This window comes from Lynx canadensis, chromosome C1 (assembly GCF_007474595.2).
Source record: "Lynx canadensis isolate LIC74 chromosome C1, mLynCan4.pri.v2, whole genome shotgun sequence".
Lineage (NCBI taxonomy): Eukaryota > Metazoa > Chordata > Mammalia > Carnivora > Felidae > Lynx > Lynx canadensis.
Genome location: NC_044310.1, coordinates 85,165,219 through 85,183,800, shown reverse-complemented (window position 1 = coordinate 85,183,800; position 18,582 = coordinate 85,165,219). Strand labels below are relative to the sequence as shown.

The following is an 18,582-nucleotide window of genomic DNA, read 5'->3' as shown; positions in this document are numbered from 1 at the left end:
AGATTCAGAAGAAGATGTTGTTGAAACTCCTGCTGTGTCCCATGATGAACACACACACCAAGAGATAAAGGGCCAGAAAACACTGGCCACCCCTGCAGTTCGCCGCCTAGCAATGGAAAACAATGTAAGTTTCCTTCGTATTTAAGTGTGAGATTACACAGAAAATACCCATTTGTGTCTATGAAAAAGTAGCCAGCTCTCCCATGAGGAGATGACTCAAATTGAGATTAAAGGAAAATGAAAATGTGTGTTACTGAGAAGCGATTGTTGCATAAAAGCACCAATAAGAAATGAGAAGAAATTGCAAACTTCTTACTTATATTAATTGGGCAATGGGATTTTATTATTCTTCCTTAGAGCCTAATAGTCAGGGCTACCGTTTTTTGAACACTTATAAATACTAGCGTTTTAGATCAGGCACCCTAGAAGCCAGCTTGAGACAGGGGTTTGGGTGCATGTAATGGAGTGACTGAGGGAGAGAATACCTTTTCTGGGAATGAGGGAAGCAAGATAGAGAAGGGAAGAAAAGGGAAATGGGCCAGGCAACGATGTGGTCTCAAGGATCTGATTTAAAGGAGTTGGAGAACACCAAAGAATTGTACTGAGTTGAGGCTAGCAGACCAGCCTTTTGTATTCCTTCTTATCATCCAGTCATTGGTGCTTTCCCTTTAGGGCTAGGTGGCCCCCAGGTACTGCAATAAGTGTGTACGTGTTATCTCATTGATCTTTACAACAATGCTATAAATTATGGGGGCTATTTAGAGACTTGGAGAGAGTCAAGTAACAGGTCCAAGATCACACAACTAACACCGTGGTGGGGCCAGGATCCTGAAGTGAGATTCTGTGACTGCAGAACCAGTGCCCTTGATCATTACATACTGCCTCAACAATTATTGCCTTTGTTATTTGAGCGTTTATGAGTCAGACACCATGTACATGTTCTCTCTAATCCTCACAGCCATCCTGCAGGGTGGTTTTGATTATCCCCATTTTGCAGATGACAAAAGTCAGAGAAGTTGATTAAACTGCCTAAAATCAAATAAGTAGCTGAACTGGGAATTTGTCTTTTTTCAAACTTGGGTTCTTTCCACTGTACCCCACAATACAGGATTTTTGTCTGTTTTTGAGAGAAGTAGTTAAGTCACAGTGGGGAAAAAAAAAGAAGCTTACATTTTAGAAATATGTAATGAGTCATTAAAATGTTCATATCCCTTTAGACAATTATCCTAACATTGGGAAACTGTCCCAAGGAAACAATCTAGGATATATTCTTCCAAGTGTTTTATATAGCCCAAAGTGAGAAGGCACATATGGTTCAAAATGAGGAATATGCTTGGGTAAATTATGTTATAAACACTTAATGAAAATTTATGCAGTGATTCAATGTGTTCAAATATGAAGACTATTTAGCATAATAGAAAATAGAAATAATAGTATGAAACACTACATTGTTATGGGCATCAGATGAAATAATCTTGTGTATTGCTTTGAAAGTTATAAACTCTTTTACTAATGTTTTTTCTTAATTATATAGAAAAACTACCTATAACAATGCATGATTTTGTTTTCCTATGCCATTTCTTAAAGATGTATAATAACTAGAGATTTGTATAATTACTGGAAATCACTGGATTTGTTATAAATCACCTTTTCTTTTTTCACAGTTTATGTATTTATTAATTGAATTTAAATTATGAATTATAATTTAAATTATTAAATTATAAATTGTGAATCAAATTAAAAACCAATGGCATTTACAGTTGTTTGAAATTACCTAAAATTATTTGCTTAAATTCTCAAAATTCTTTGTTATAAACTAAATGTTTGACACTATAAAGTCTTATTCTTCTGAAGTCATCCTTAGAGAAGCACTAATACGAATGAAGCAGGACTTAACCCTGAGAAATTAATTAATACACACTAAGTATGAGGCCATCATCTAAGCTTATGTGTCTATTTAAATAGAATTAAATTTAACAAGAATATTTTATCTCTGTAACCAAACACAAAGGGGATTAAATAAAGCCAGATCACAGTGTTTTCAGAAAGAATCATGGGGGCGCCTGGGTGGCTCAGTCGGTTAAGCGTCTGACGTCGGCTCAGTTCATGATCTCACACTCCATGAGTTTGAGCCCCGCGTTGGGCTCTGTGCTGACAGCTCAGAGCCTGGAGCCTGCTTTGGATTTAGTGTCCCTCTCTCTCTCTGCCCCTCCCCTGCTCATGCTGTGTCTCTCTCTGTCTCAAAAATAATAAATAAAAACATTAAAAAAATTTTTTTAATAAAAAAAAAATCATGAAACTTTTTGGTTCCTGGATCCAGTTCCAGTGTGTATATCGGGAGTGGGCGTGGTCCCCACAACAACAACAAGCAATTCTCTGGACAAAACTGGGTATCCTACAGTTCAGCTCAGTTCTGACACTGTCTGCCCACAGACAGTGCCAGAATTGACAGATTAATGATTCCATCCTACAAGACTGCCCACCCTTCCCCCACAACACTTCCTATGCTCTCTAGCCAGGTTATCACCAATGCTTCTGACCCACTACCTACAGAGACAAGGTTCCATTGACCTACCCTCCAATTTAGCATGCCAATCGCAAGCCCAGGTTATTAGCTATACTTTTGGCCTACTGGCTACAGATGAGAGGTCCACACAATCCCCTCTTTGGGTTTGATTAATTTCCTAGAGCAGCTCATACAACGTAGGAAACTCATTTACTCACCAGATTACTGATTTATTATAAAAGAATACAACTCAGGAACAGCCAGATGGAGGGACACAGAGGTATATGTGGAAAGAGGTGGACAGGTTCCATGCCCTCTCCAGGTGTGCCCATCTCCCCAAATCTCCAGTGTTCAACTTGGAGGCTCTCTAAATGCCTCCAAGCATTTTGGGGTGTTTTAGAAGCTTCATTACATAACCCCTACTGATTAAATCATTGCCTGTTAGCAACTGATTCAACCTCCTGCCCTGGGGTAGGGGTACTGAAAGTTACAAATGTCTAATCACACAGTTGGTTGTTCCCCTGGCAACCAGCCTCCATCTTTAGGTTCCCTAAGGGCTTTACAAAGGTTCGTTAACATAATAAAAGACACTTTTTTTTATCACTGGTCATTTCAAGGATTTCAGGAGCTCAGTGCGAGATCAGGGGAGGAAGACCAAAAATATACTTGTCATAAATCACCATCTCACAATGAGTGTCTAGTGGAAAGTGGAATTATGTCATTTACTATTCTGTAGGAAGCAATAATAAAACATATGTGCCATTTAACTTGGGCTGAGAAACTCAACATTCCAAATATGACTCAATAAAATTAATTTCATTTTTTTCAATGTTTATTTTTGGGAGAAAGAGAGACAGACAGACAGACAGACAAAGACAGAACATGAGTGAGGGAGGGGCAGAAAGAGAGGAAGACCCAGAATCTGAAGCCAACTCCAGGCTCTGAGCTATCAGTACAGAGCCCTGTGCAGGGCTCAAACTCACAAACCTGGAGATCATGACTGAGCGGAAGTCGGATGCTTAACCAACTGAGCCACCCAGGCACCCCTAATTTCAATGCTTTGTACTTATCTTTCTTAAACAACTATCAGAAAAAACTAAGAGCTTTTGTATGATGATTATTTTAACTATTAGTAGTACTGATAGCCAGGTTCCTTTAAACATGCCATAAAGGCATGTACATGAGTGTCTTTCCACAATGTCAGCTTTATTCAATCATAAAGCATTTAACTGGGCTTCATACATGTCACAATACAACACAACAAACAAGATACAATAAGGGTTAAGAGGTTAACAAACCAAACTCGAAGTCAGTGGTATGCATTTGAGAGTTGAGGTGAGGACTCGCTGTGGCCTGGGTCACCTCTTGGCACATGCTGCTTATTATGTTCAGGAAGTAGAGGATCAGATGTCTTCTGTTCAGAGATCAGTCAGGTGAACTTTTGGTGGTAACTGCCTTTTTAATGCAGTCACATGTGGAAGGCTCAGCATCTGGAGAGTCTGTTTGCTACAGAAGTCTTCCCTTTTTAAAGGAGTTTAGTCTTAGGCTTTGACAGGCCTCTGGTGATTTGAATCAGTTCCTGGTTCTTCCAGATTCTCACGACCTTACTGGTATCAGTCCTTAGTACTACGCTGGTTTGGGTGATGCGGCCTGCTGTTAGCTGCAATACCTTTGGCTGCTTAAGTCACTGCTTGACATGAGTGAGTCCATCTTGCTCTCTAAGGTCAGAAACATGGGTTGACATTTGTTACAGTGTTTAACTCTTTAAACTTTGAGTTCTTCTTATATAGTCTCCAAAAAAGAAAAAAATCTAGTAAGAACTGCAAGAAGTTTAAAAATAGTTGACTTTAAAAATGTAAGTTTTCATAGCTATGGATTATATGCAGTGCAGTGCAGAGTATCTGCAATGCAGATACTGCATTGTTACAACATTGGCAAATGGACGGTGTAAATACTGCATTGTTAACACATTGGCAAATGAACAGTATATACAAAAGTAACAAATGTGGGGCGCCTGGTTGGCTCAGTCAGTTAAGTGTCCAACTTCGGCTCAGGTCATGATCTCGCAGTTCCTGAGTTCAAGCCCCAAATCAGGCTCTCTGCTGTGGTGAGGAGCCTGCTTTGGTTCCTTTGTCTCCCTCTCTCACTGCCCCACCCCTGCTCATGTGAGATAGCATGTTCTCTTTCTCTCTCTTAAAACATAAACTTAAAAAAAAAGTAACAAATGAATTTTAAAAAGTAACAAATGATTACATATGAAGGGCAGCTATTGTTTGTTAGCATTCTATGAAGATAATAAAAATGTTCTTTCCTTATACTAATTTATTGGGCAGAGAGCCTTTTTTTTTTCAGTTGGTTAAATTCCATTTAGAGATTTAAATGATGGACATATTTATTTTTAGATAGTATTATTTTTAGCATTAAAATGTGTCATTTTTTTAGATTAAGCTGAGTGAAGTTGTTGGCTCAGGAAAAGATGGCAGAATACTTAAAGAAGATATTCTCAACTATTTGGAAAAGCAGACTGGAGCTATATTACCTCCTTCACCAAAAGCTGAAATCGTGCCACCTCCACCCAAACCAAAAGACAGAACTATTCCCGTACCAATATCAAAGCCTCCAGTATTCACAGGCAAAGACAAAACAGAACCCATAAAAGGTAATAACAGTAATGTAAGGCACTAGGACAAGTTATCTGGGGACATTTACTTCACTAGATCGTTCTGTATAGTATGGTGTTTTCAATTCTTACTGAGGGGAAAGTTCAAATTCCCCCTTTTTTAGCAGTGAAATAACATAGTTTTTCCAGAAAAGTTTCAGTGTATTTCTGTTAATTTCTGAAGAGTAATACGTTAGCAGGTTTCTTGGACTATACACATGTATACTGATAATTGCTCTTTTTGAAGACTTAAGATGTTATAATTTTTAGTTACCTTCCAAATAACTAGCTCTGATTTGTTAGTTATAAACTCTTAGGATAATTAACTTACAGAAACATGGCTTTGCAAGAAATCCATTAGGTAAATACATGGCTTGCATCTTTTTATATTTTTCTATATACCACAGCATTGAAGGCAGTTACTTCCTAATGTTATTACACTTGACCTTGGGTGCTATGCTGTAATCAGTGCTTCAGCATTGGAATTAGTGTCTTTCAAATCACGTAATAAAGATGGTAGCCTCAAGAGGAAAAGTTTAGTTGGAAAAGTAAAAGACATTAGAGAACCTTCAGTTTTAGTAAAAAGGTTTAAAGGATTTAAGAATTCAAAAAAAATATGTATTTAATGTTTTCCAGGCTTTCATAAAGCAATGGTCAAGACCATGTCTATAGCCCTGAAGATACCTCACTTTGGGTATTGTGATGAGGTTGACCTTACTGAACTGGTTAAGTTACGAGAAGAATTAAAACCCATTGCTTTTGCCCGTGGAATTAAACTCTCCTTTTTGCCCTTTTTCTTAAAGGTGAGATTCATTCATTTCAAACAGGGCTTGAATAGGCCATTAAAATTTTGTTTTGCAGATATACAATGTGTTAACCATGGATTTAGATAAAAATATTACTTTTCACCATATCATATGGTTAGAAAAATGTACAAGTGCACTATTTCTTTGTTTCATAGGAATTTATAAAATTGAAATTTGTGTCGTAATTTATCAACTCATCTCTTTGAGCTAGCTAAAGGATTGTCTTGCCAGTTAAGTAAAGCCTTTAATTCTGAAAAGATCACTCCAGCAAAATCCTGATTTGGACAAAAATGAGACTTGGTATCGTTCTTGCATATCACTGACATGTGTTCATTTTCATTTACTCAACAAACTTATATTGAACGTCCTGGGAATTGTTTCTAGGCCTTAGGACCATTATAAAAGAAGACAGTCAAAAACAAAGCAAAACAAAACAACAAAAAAACAAAAACAAAACAAACAACAACAACAAAACAAAACCAAGACAGTCAGCTGACCTTAAGCAGCTCAACATCTAGCTCACATTAACAACCATTTATGAAGCAGGTACCATGTGGCAGACTATGTACTAAGCATGCTATATACATTATCTCTCCTAATTCTCAGAATACTCCTGACGTGTAAATATGGCCATATTCACTTTCTAGTTAAGGAAATTAGGGTTCAGAGAAATTGAGAAGCCTGTCAAGGATATATGGAACTTATAAGTGGAGAAGGCAAGTTTTGGGTTCTGATCTGTTTTACTCAAAAATGCATACTGGTATCTCTAATTCTAGTGTGGCTGGCTTCCCTCTAGCCCTTTCTCCGTACTGTACCAAGACTGACCTTCCATAAATGAAATTACTGTAGTATTCCCCAGTTCTTTTCAGTGGTCTCCTTCATTGTTTTCAGGTTAGTTTCTAAACTCCTTCATTTGGCATACAAATATTATTGCAGTCTCTACTGCCTACCTCTCCAGCCTTATCTCTCAGTCACTCCTGTTCTAATCAGATTAAGCCTGCATGGCTGCTGGACTATAAGACTTCACGTGAAGTGCCCCCTCCTCCTTGATCAAATGCCTGCACATCCTAAATGCCCAATTTTGTTCAGGAATACCCTCCTCCAGAAGCCTTCTGTAGCTGTCACAGTTTGAGTTAAATACTCTTGTTTCTCATTGCAGTGTATCTCAGTGTATTGCACGTGTTTGCTCTGTTTTCTCTTCACTGGATGCTGAGCTTCTTGGGGCAGAAACTGTTAATCTCCATTGTTTTAGCAACTACCCTAAACAACTAAGCGAATGCTCTATAAACATGCAATGTAATAGATGTCTATAAATGAGACATCTGGGTTATATTTTAGCTATAGAGTCATTTTTAGAGACACAGTAATTGAATCAGATGGATGAAATCACCCAAATTGTGTGCAAATGAGAAGAAAAGAAGGCTACAGATTTTACATCAGCATTTAAGGGGTAGATGCAAGTTGAGTTGGCAGAGACGGTGGAAGAAAGTGAGTGGAGTCAGTGGTATGACAACCAGGAAAGAGTCTCCTAGAAGTCAGTGTATCAACAGATCACCCCCAAATTTAGTACTTTGAAATAACATCCATTTATTACTTCTCATGAGTCCACAGAACCAGTCTGCTGATCTTGGCAGATTTATTTCTTTGTCTACAGACAGCTAGTAGGTTGGCTAGGGGTGGGCTGGTGTAGGATGGCCTTGGCAGAAATAACTCATTTCTCCCCTCACATGTTTCTTTTCCCCTCAGCATGCTAGCCTGCACGTGGTCTCATAGTACTGTCAGGGATGAAGAGAGGAAGCAGAAACGTCAAGCACGTTTCTAAGCTTTGCTGCATCAAGTTTGTTCTTATTTCATTGGCCAAAGCAAGTCACATGACTGAGCTCAGAGCAGTACCAGAGGGCATGGATACAAGACGGGCTTGAACCATTGGGGCCATTTCTTCAGCTTCTCATACCAAGAGACAAGAAGGAAGTTGGGATGGGCGACACCTGGCTGCCTCAGTCAGTAGAGCATATGACTCTTAATATTGGGGTCATGAGTTCAAGCCCCATGTTGATTGTGGAGATTACTTAAAAAATAACTAAATATAAAGCCCTTAAAAAAAAAAAAAAGTTAGGGTGGGAACAGGCTATTGGAGTAGTAATGAAGAGGTCATGAGTAGCCTTACCCAGAACTGATTGAATAAAGTATTGTTGAGGTAGAAGCTTGATTCCAGTTAGTTGGTAAATGAATAGAAATTGAGGAAGACACTAAAAATATCTGGTAAAAAGCAGATAGAGCATAGGCACAGAGGGCAATTATAGTGCTTGTTTGGGGTGAAGAAAGATTCCATCTGCCCTCTCCCCTCCTAGAAAAACTGGAACAGATTTGTAGGCTGAGGGAAAGAGCTGGAAAATGGAGAGTTAAAAATAATGTGAGTGACACTGGTGATGTCTGTTTTGAAGCAAGCAGAGACCAACTTTTTAATATATTGAACTTCTTTTATTATTTTTCTTCATTGTTCCAATCTGAATGAAATATCTTTATTTTGAAAATAAAATTTAGTGTGCTTTATTTGTTTTCAAACAACATTTTTTTCTGCCTATGTAAACTTCAGAACATTTGGAAAATACTACAATCTATTGTAGAAGGAAAAAATGACCTCGTATCTGTGAACACACACTTTGGTTTTTCTTTTATAAAATTTGGATTACATTCAAAATAGTGTTTTTATGTGTAATGCTTTAACCTTAGTTATGGATTTTTATATAGAGAAGATTAAAGTTACAGCTGTCAAATCAAATGCTTAGTAAAAAACCTGCTTTAACTCTCTAGTTCAAGGAAATGATTTAAAAAAATTTTTTTTTGAATGTTTACTTATTTTTGATAGAGAGAGACAGAGCATGAGCGGGGGAGGGGCAGAGAGAGGGGAAACACAGAATCCGAAGCAGGCTCCAGGCTCTGAGCTGTCAGCACAGAGCCCAATGCGGGGCTTGAACTCACGAGCCGTGAGATCATGACCTGAGCCGAAGTCGACGCTCAACCGACTGAGCCACCCAGGCGCCCCAAGGAAATTAATTTTTTTTTTTTTTCCTGACATGACTACTGACCTACAGACAAAAATAACACTTAACACAGTACATGTAAAGGACTCTTAATTGGACTAGATAAAGAGGGCTGGATTTTAAGGACAGTTTTAAGCATTTTTTATTTTCCTATTTTTAAAATTGAATACAAGGCATGACAACCAAATGCAATGTGTGAACTTTGATTAGATCCTGGATGGGCAGAGAAACAGATACAGAAAACATTTAGCGGACAGTTAGGAAAACTTGAATATGGACAGAAGAGGAACATTACAAAGTAAGAAGAGGAAAAAAAAGGAAAAAAGATTAAGGGAGAAGAAGGCAGAGGAGGGAGAGTTTGGGAAGGTGAACTCTAAAGTAAATGTTCACACCAGCTCTGCCCTTCACTAGGCCAAAGACACCTATTGGAACACGAGCATGGTCGGTGCCCTTGGAAACGCTTATCACTTGTTCTTTCTCCACAGGGAAACAGCTTACTACCTTTTTGTGTTTTAATTCAGTGTTTTGAACTACAAGTTTACTTCTCATGTAAGATTCTATGTGCAAGTGAGGAAATCACATAGAATTTAGATATTTTCTATGGTACTTTGGTTGATCTGTATAGTCATTTTGAAAATCTTGATGTTTACAGCTGCTTGACAATGTTATCTTTTATTCTTAAGTGATTAGGGTGACCTACTTGCACGCCTGCTTGGAGGTAACAGTGGGAGTAATATACCTAGGTACATATAGACTTGAAATTAAGCTCAGCGTAATTAAGCATCATTAAATAAAGCTCCCTCCCTCCCTCACACCTCTTACTGCTTCCAGTTTCCTGAGTTAAAAGTACTAATGTTGCATTCTCTTTCTGTTAAACAGGCTGCTTCCTTGGGACTACTACAGTTTCCTATCCTTAATGCTTCTGTGGATGAAAACTGCCAGAACATAACATATAAGGTTGGCTATGTGTTCTGGCAAGTTCTTGCAAATACAGAAAATAGTGCAGATGAACTTGTAGGTTAGAAAATCTTTTGTACCTCAAACAGCGGGGTTTTTTTAGACTAGAATTAAAGGTATGAGATAAAATATTAAACCGAAGTATAATTTGTTACTATTGTTAATGATTTTATTTGTTAATAATGATACTGTTCAGATATATGGAGTACCATTTTTAAGCCCCTTTGGTTTATCGCTTAAAATAATAGAAATAAATGGCTGTCAAGCAGTGGATTATGTTAACCATTGTGCATATCCTCCCCTCAAAGGAATAACCTCTCTCAAAATGGAGTTCCTGCAGTTTTTAAAACCAGAATAATTTAACCAGAAATAGGAAAAGTAATGAAAGTATGGATTCCACTTGACTGAACTCTTCTGTTTGGACTGAAGATTTATTGAAACCGAGAACACTTTTTGGGATGCTGATCCTTATTTATATTTCTTATTAGAAAGTGAGCTTAGATATTTTAGCTGGTTGGATTTAAAATCTTCCCATACAATATGATTCATACATATGTTTAATACAATTCCCTGATTAAGTATATACTTGTTGCAAAAGATATTCAGACAAGAAGGTAACCATCTTTACCTTCAATCCTATGACCCTAAAATAACTTACTGTTTGTGTGGAGACGTGCATGCTTCCAGGATTTTATTTTCACATACTTAAAAAAAATCATACGGGGGCGCCTGGGTGGCGCAGTCGGTTAAGCGTCCGACTTCAGCCAGGTCACGATGTCGCGGTCCGGGAGTTCGAGCCCCGCGTCAGGCTCTGGGCTGATGGCTCAGAGCCTGGAGCCTGTTTCCGATTCTGTGTCTCCCTCTCTCTCTGCCCCTCCCCCGTTCATGCTCTGTCTCTCTCTGTCCCAAAAATAAATAAACGTTGAAAAAAAAAAAATTAAAAAAAAAAAAATCATACGTATTTATACATATTGTGTTTTTAACTTAAAGGTTTTAAACTTATTCCTTTCTCATTTAATATATAATGGACATCATTACATGTCAATAAACATAATTTTGTTATTTGTTTAACCAGTGGCTTATTATTGATAAACATTTTGATTCTTTGCAGTTTCTCAGACTTAGTCTGAACTCAATATCCCTGTGTATCTCTATATACTTCTATATTTATCTCCTAAACACAAAGTTTTATAAATGTTGGTACATATTGATAAATATTCCCGAGAAAATCTTATATACCCCCCAGCTTATATATCCCCTGTAATGTATAGAAATAGCCTGTTGCCCTATATTCTTACCAATAAAAATTTATCTTTTGCAAAAAAATCCTTTTAAAATCCTTTAAAAATTATTTAAATTATCACCAATCTGGTAGAAACAGTTTTTGGCATTTGTTTTTATAAGATAGTGAAGGTTGTTCTTTTCTTTTCTGTTAACTTATGAAAAGGCTTACTCTATAATTTTTTTTTAGGCTTCTCACAACATTGGAATAGCAATGGATACTGAGCAGGGGTTGATTGTCCCTAATGTGAAAAACGTTCAGATCTGCTCTATATTTGAGATCGCCACTGAGTTGAACCGCCTTCAGAAATTGGGCTCTGCAGGTCAGCTCAGTACCACTGACCTTACAGGAGGAACATTTACCCTTTCCAACATCGGATCAGTGAGTAATAGGAATGTTCAAATTCATAAACCATAACTTAAGGTTTCTGATCATATATTCAATGAAAAATACAATATTGCATTTGCCATTTGTTCCCCAAAAGCTTACTTTTTCTACTTTTCCTTTTTACTTTTCTTTTCTTTTTTTTTTTCAGATTGGTGGGACCTATGCCAAACCAGTGATACTGCCACCCGAAGTGGCAATTGGGGCTCTCGGATCCATCAGGGTATGTTTATCAACTAACTGGTAAAAGAGTCTTAGCAAATTGGGAGAGTAAACACAACAGAGTGACATTTCAGCGGTTTTTCCCTTGCTTTGTAGATTTGAGTATAACATTTGGCTCCGTAGGCCAGTTATTTCTTCCTAAGAGGTAGGCCTGCAATTCTAGTGTCTGCCTCTGTGTATAACATGGTGGTGATCTGGATTGTTCTGTATGGATCAACCATCGTGGTTTATGCCAGGCACTGATGTGAGTCATTATGGATAACCACAAATCTAGCCAATCTACTTCTATCAAAAATTTTTATTTCCGAATACCAAAGATAATAGTAGGCCAGTACAAATTATTATTTATAGCACAGTGAGACACCATTTAGAGAATTTTTCTCAAACTTCGCTCTGTTCAAGAATCGTTGAGAGTACTAGTTAAAAATGCAGTATTCTTGGGGCACCTGGGTGACTCGGTTAAGCATCTTGGCTCTTGGTTTTGGCTCAGGTCGTGATCTCATGGTTTGTGGGTTCGAGCCCCATATCAGGCTCTGCACTGGCAGTGTGGAGCCCACTTGGGATTCTCTCTCCCTCTCTCTCTCTCTCTCTCTCTCTCTCTCTCCCAAAATAAATAAACTTCAAAAAAAAAAAAAAATTGCAGTATTCTTAGCCTTGGGGACCGAGCTTCCAGAACTTAACATTTTAAATAAGAACCCAGGTGGTTCCAACTTGAGTGACCTGTGGCCATGTTTTAGGAGACACTGACCTAGAATAAGGGTTGCAATGATTCTTAACCTTGGCTATGTGGGGACCTTGGGAAAAAAATGCCTAAGCTCACCCTATACCAACTGAATCACAATTGTGGGGTGTAGCAGATAGGGCTTGGGCATCCCTATTAACTCAGTGTTGAGAACCACTAGAGTTAAAAGAAGTAAGCCCCTGGATTCCATCTCAGTACCACCATTATTAAATGTCATCACCACATTGACTATGATTTTGGTCTTCATGCTTTCAGAAGAATCTTTTTTCTTTATGTTTATGATGCTTCCACACTGAGTATCTCTGGGACTTGTCTTTCATGAGTTTATTACTTTTGTGTTGGCATCAAGCCTCTACAGATACTTTCATTCAGCCTTTTTTTTTTTTTTTTTTTAAACGTACTACTCTTTCAACGTTTATTTATTTTTGGGACAGAGAGACAGAGCATGAACGGGGGAGGGGCAGAGAGAGAGGGAGACACAGAATCGGAAACAGGCTCCAGGCTCTGAGCCATCAGCCCAGAGCCTGACGCGGGGCTCGAACTCACGGACCGCGAGATCATGACCTGGCTGAAGTCGGACGCTTAACCGACTGCGCCACCCAGGCGCCCCCAGCCTTTTTTTTTTTTTTTAATGTTTGTTTATTTTGAGAGAGAGAGAGAGAGAGTGTGTGTGTGTGTGTGTGTGTGTGTGTGTGTGTGAGAGAGAGAGAGAGAGAGAAAGAGAGAGAGAGAGAGAGAGAGAGATAAGGGTAGAGAGAGAATCCCAAGCAGATTCTGCACTGTCAGTGCAGAGCCCAATGTGGGGCTCGATCTCATGAACTGTGAGATGATGAACCTGAGCTGAAACCAAGATTTGGACATGTAACCAACTGAGCCACCCAAGCACCCCTCCTTAGAGTCTTGTAATACAACAAAATGTTACTTATCTGAATGGAAGGCTTTGAAGCAGAGACAACATGTAACTAGAGTTCCAAGCAACATAAATATGAACCTTGCCCTCATCAGATCAATAATTTTTCAGTGTTAAGCATTCTCTTCCAAAAACAGAATATAAAGCCCTGTAATTGCACTTCCAATATTTTAAAACTTTTTTTTAACATTCACTTATTTATTTTGAGAGAGAGAAAGAACAAGAGAGCGCATGAGCAGAGGAGGGGCAAAGAAAGAGAGAGAGAGAGAGAGAGAGAGAGAGAGAGAGGGAGAGAGAGAGAGAATCTGAAGCAGGCTCCATCCTGCCAGCACAGAGCCCGACATGGGGCTGGATCCTACAAACTGTGAGATCCTGTCCTGAGCCAAAATCAAGAGTCGAACGCTTAACCTACTGAGCCTCCCAGGTGTCCCTCATTCAGCCTTTGATTTGCTTTCTTACAGATAATACCTCAGCTACTACGTTACTCCTTTTTCCTAGCATCTACTGTCCCTTTTAGCATAGAGAGGAGATAGGGAGAGAGATCCAGAAACACATAATGAGACTCTGTTCTTTACAAATCAGGAGTGTCTCTGAATATAATTTCCCTGTCACCCATTCTCCACCCAGCATTTGAATCTCACAGAATTCTGACTTCCTACAGTTTCCAAGCCATCATACCTATCTGAGAAAGTTTTGTTTTTCTTTTTCCTTAAAGATAAGAGGTATTTTCTTCTGGATTTTGTGTGTGTGTGTGTGTGTGTGTGTGTGTGTGTGTGTGTGTAATTATGGTAAAATCTACAAAACATAAGTTTACCATTTTAATGTGTACAGTTGAGTGGCATTAGGTACATTCATGTGTTTACAACCACACCACCATCCATCTCCTGAAGTTTTTCCTTGGCCCAAGAAACTCTGCTTGTGTACATCACTTTTTGTTTATCTGTTCATCTCTAATGAGTATTTGAGTTGTTTTCTTTTTTTGGCTATTGTGAATAGTGCGGCTATGAACATTGGTGTGCAGATATCTGTTCAATAGGTGTGTTTTTACCAAATCATTGTTACCCATGATTTCATCAAGCTATGAAGAATAGTTCTTGGAGTATAAGTCTTCTAATATTTGTTGGGTAGGAACAGTGTGTCTCTAATCCCTTTCTTTCATAGAGTCATCTCTCCTTTGTCATTTTCTGTTTTTACTATAAATTTTGAACTTCTTGTTGCCAAAAAGTCTAAGTTACGAAAACCCCTACATAACTCAGTTCTCTGTCCTTGTCTTCCCTGACCTATTGGCTGCACCTGAGTCACCTGAGCCATCCCATTTCCTTGGAAAACATCTTTCACTATGACTTTACAGAATACCTTGCTACTGTGGCTTTCCTTCTGTCTACTGCTTATTCCCTCTGAGGCTCCTTTGCTGAAACTTCCTTATCTCCCAAGGAAGATTTTGATTCTCTCTTTAAGCTGTGGGCTATTCCTGGGCTCCCTTCTGGCCGTTTTCTTTATCTGATCCCATCTTATGGCTTTAAGCGCCATTTATATACTGATGACACTCAAGTTTATATCTCTCCTTTGATCTGGAAATTCGTATATCCTGGTTGGATATCTAATTAGGCATCTTGAATTTCCTGTTCCTTTCCTCACCACCTCCCACCCTCAAACTTACTCCTCCTGAAGTTTTCCCCTTTCAGTAAATGACCATTCTGCCCAGAAACCTCCAATAACTTCTCACCTCACTTAGATCAGAGCCAAAGTAGCTGCAGTGGCCTATATGGCCTTCCACTGGTGCTACGCAGTGTGATCAGGTACCCATGTGAGGCCATGAATGTTGTATCCAGACTGTGAGGACACCAGTACAGAAAGGGAGAGTAGGGCTTAGATGCTTTCACAGCAGTTTGACAGGTGATTTTTGGTGTATTGAATCTAATACAAGAAGTTAGGGCTTGCGTTTTATATATCTTTTAAATTTTTCTTTTAGTAATTTACTTTTAATATATTTTTTAAAAATAGCTTGCAATGGATTAGAAATTTAATTTAATTTAATTTAATTTAATTTAATTTAATTTTATTTTATTTTATTTTATTTTATTTTATTTTATTTTATTTTATTTTATTTTATTTATTTTTGAGAGAGAGAGACTGAGAGTATGAGTCGGGGAAGGGCAGAGAAAGAGGGAGACACAGAATCCGAAGCAGGCTCCAGGCTCTGAGCTGTCAGCACAGAGCCCGATGCAGGGCTCGAACCCATGAACCACAAAATCATGACCTGAGCCAAAGTTAGGCACCCAACTAACTGAGCCACCCAGGCGCCCCTGTATTAAAAAAAAAATTTTAATAACAATAAGTCATTTACCAAAAACAGATTGAGAAGCATTGCCCTTGACAGTGTGCCCCACTTTCTTTCTGCTCCATCCATGACCTCATCTCCCACCTCTCACCCCTGCCCCTCCACTGCAGCCACCCTGCCTACTTTGCTGTTCCTCTAACACTCCAAAGTCATGTTTCCCCTCTGTCTCTCTTTGAAGATACATCTGGCTTGTTTCCTCGCTGCCTTCAGTAAGGAAACGATGGTGAGGCTTTTCCTGCCCACCCTGTCAAACAAAAAATGTTGCCTACATCTAGCCACTGCCTACACTCTCTCCCCTTTCCACATGGCTTTATTTTTTCCTTTGTACTTTTCTCTAACATGCTATGTATTTTGCTTATTTATCTTAATTTTCTCTCTTTCTCCATACAATGTTAGCTCCAGGAAGGCAAGGATTGTTATTTGTTTTGTTTACTGGTTTAGCCCCAGAGTCAAGAAGAGTACCTGGCACATAGTAGCTGCTCAATAAATAACTGTTAAAAACAAATTGAAATCTGAGAAGAGATTTACTGTATATAAGGAAATTATACAGGAGACAGGAAGTACCTTGGAGAAACTGAAAAGCTTGAGGCAGGTACAGAGATGGGAAAAATTTTCAAGTCGTTGGGATGCCCCTTTCTTTTCTGTCACAGGAAGGGGGGTTGCCTAATCTTTCACCATTGCTGTTGCTAAAGCTTGTACTTGGAGCAAGTGAAGTTTGACTCTGTTCTTTGCCTTATTTCTAGGTCCTTCCCCGATTTAACGAGAAAGGAGAAGTGTTTAAGGCACAGATAATGAACGTGAGCTGGTCAGCTGATCACAGAATTATTGATGGTGCTACAATGTCACGCTTCTCTAATTTGTGGAAATCCTACTTAGAGAACCCAGCTTTTATGCTCCTAGATCTGAAATGAAGAGTATAAGGCGTCATTGAACTTTTTCAGCGTCCAAAGAACATGTAGAGCCTTGCTGCACAGCACACGTTCTTCGTCACAATTTTTATTATAATAGATTTGTATTGTGTGATTCAGGTTCCCAGGCACAATATTTATCTCTGTTCTGTTAGACATTTTACAGAAAATGAATAACGGTGTAATAGTTCTCCCGGGGCTGTCACATTTTGTAGGTAATAGTGTGACTTCTTACTATGGTGCTGAGGTCTTTGTGTCCATGGACTGAAACTAGGAAGAACAACGAAATTAACATTACTAAAAGACAGATTGCAATATCTGGTATTTACCCTATTTTTTTTTCTTTTCCTCTTTTAATTTTAGATTGCCTCTTAATGAAACTTTTCAATTACACTTAGTTGGGAAATGGAATTTACACACAAAAGTATCTTTCATTTCCCCACAATAATGCTAACTGTTGTATAAAAAAGTGCAATTATACTTAAACTTTTAAGATATCCACGGTTATGTTGCTTTGTAGAGATTATCTGTAAATGTCTTGTTTATATAAACTAGTATCTTTTAAAAGAGAAAATTATAAGCTAATCTTAAAAATGCCCAATTATAGGGGTGCTTGGCTGGCTCAGTCGGAAAAGCATGTGACTCCTGATCTTGAGGTCATGAGTTCAAGCCCCACCTTGGGCATAGAGCTTATTTAAAAAAAAAAAAAAAAAAAATCCCAGTTATAGTTTTATAACCAGTAAGGCTATCAAAAGTGTTTGCTTAAAATGAATATTCTTTTAGAATTGGTAACTTTTTGGTGTGTTGTTAGGAAAGAAACCACCTCTGCAAACTTGCCTCATGTAAGAGAAGTGCTTTAAATGTAGCAGCCGCTGACATTGTCTTACATTTAGAAGTCCATTGCCTTTTAACTATGTTTTATCTTTCTTGTCTTCAGCTAAAACATAGAATAGAATAAGAAATTAAGATGTATTCCATTCTCCATATCCTAAGATGGAATGTGCATAACAAGAGAGAGAAGAGTCTAAGGAGTAATTATGGACATTAAAATAATGAATCTCATACAGAAATGAAAATATCATAATGATCATTTTGTAAGAGGCCCACTTTAATCAGAAATAGCATCAAGGTGAATATAATCCAATGTTTTGATTTGCATTCAGAAATCCAGTTTGCTTCTAATGTTTTCTAATTGATTACTATATGTTCAAGTGAAATTTTGTGAGAAAAAAAGTTGTTTTAAATCTGCTTGATTTTTTTCAAAATGAAAATGACCTGTAGATTAGAAAATAATGGATCAAATGAATGTTATTATTTTTTAAATTTAGGTAGTACAAAGAGTCGAAAATAAAATAATCCATGATCATACCACTATTAACATTTTGATCAAGGTATCTGTATACATAGCTATTCTTTTTATAAAAATGAGATCATGCTTTATCTACTATTTTATAATTTGATTTTTTAATTTAACATTATATCACAAGTAACTTGACATGTCAATAAATAATTCTACATTATCATACTTTTAAGTGGCTGCATAATATTCTGTGTGTGTTTGTTAGACATTTGATATTAAACATCTACTGTATACTCAGCATGGTGCTAAGCACTGGGCATAGAATGCCTGCCCTCATGGTCCCTGCCTTCATTAGTTTACAGTCAAATAGAGGAGGCAGGTATTAAATAATTCTAAAAAGTAAAATATCATTACATGTCTAACTGGGGAGAAAAACAGGGTGCTATCAGGGTGTCTAATAAATGTTGCTAATCCTGTCTGGGAGGGTTATGGGAGGATGTACCATAATTTAACCAATTCCC

General features: G+C 38.0%; 1 protein-coding gene across 2 annotated transcripts in view; it reads left to right on the top strand.

Moving 5' to 3' along the window:
* The window catches only part of DBT (dihydrolipoamide branched chain transacylase E2), a 54,577-nt gene extending 36,291 nt beyond the window's left edge, over window positions 1-18,286 (top strand). Inside the window, exons 5-11 of one of the 2 annotated variants that reach the window (XM_030325362.1) lie at window positions 3-124; window positions 4,949-5,165; window positions 5,802-5,968; window positions 9,895-9,972; window positions 11,444-11,635; window positions 11,790-11,861; window positions 16,597-18,286. In XM_030325362.1, the coding sequence (XP_030181222.1) occupies window positions 3-124; window positions 4,949-5,165; window positions 5,802-5,968; window positions 9,895-9,972; window positions 11,444-11,635; window positions 11,790-11,861; window positions 16,597-16,764 (1,016 nt within the window). In that variant the 3' untranslated portion in view covers window positions 16,765-18,286. The remainder of the gene's footprint in view (window positions 1-2; window positions 125-4,948; window positions 5,166-5,801; window positions 5,969-9,894; window positions 9,973-11,443; window positions 11,636-11,789; window positions 11,862-16,596) is intronic. The other variant, XM_030325363.1, reaches the window with a different exon arrangement.
* The last annotated feature ends 296 nt before the right edge of the window (window positions 18,287-18,582 follow it).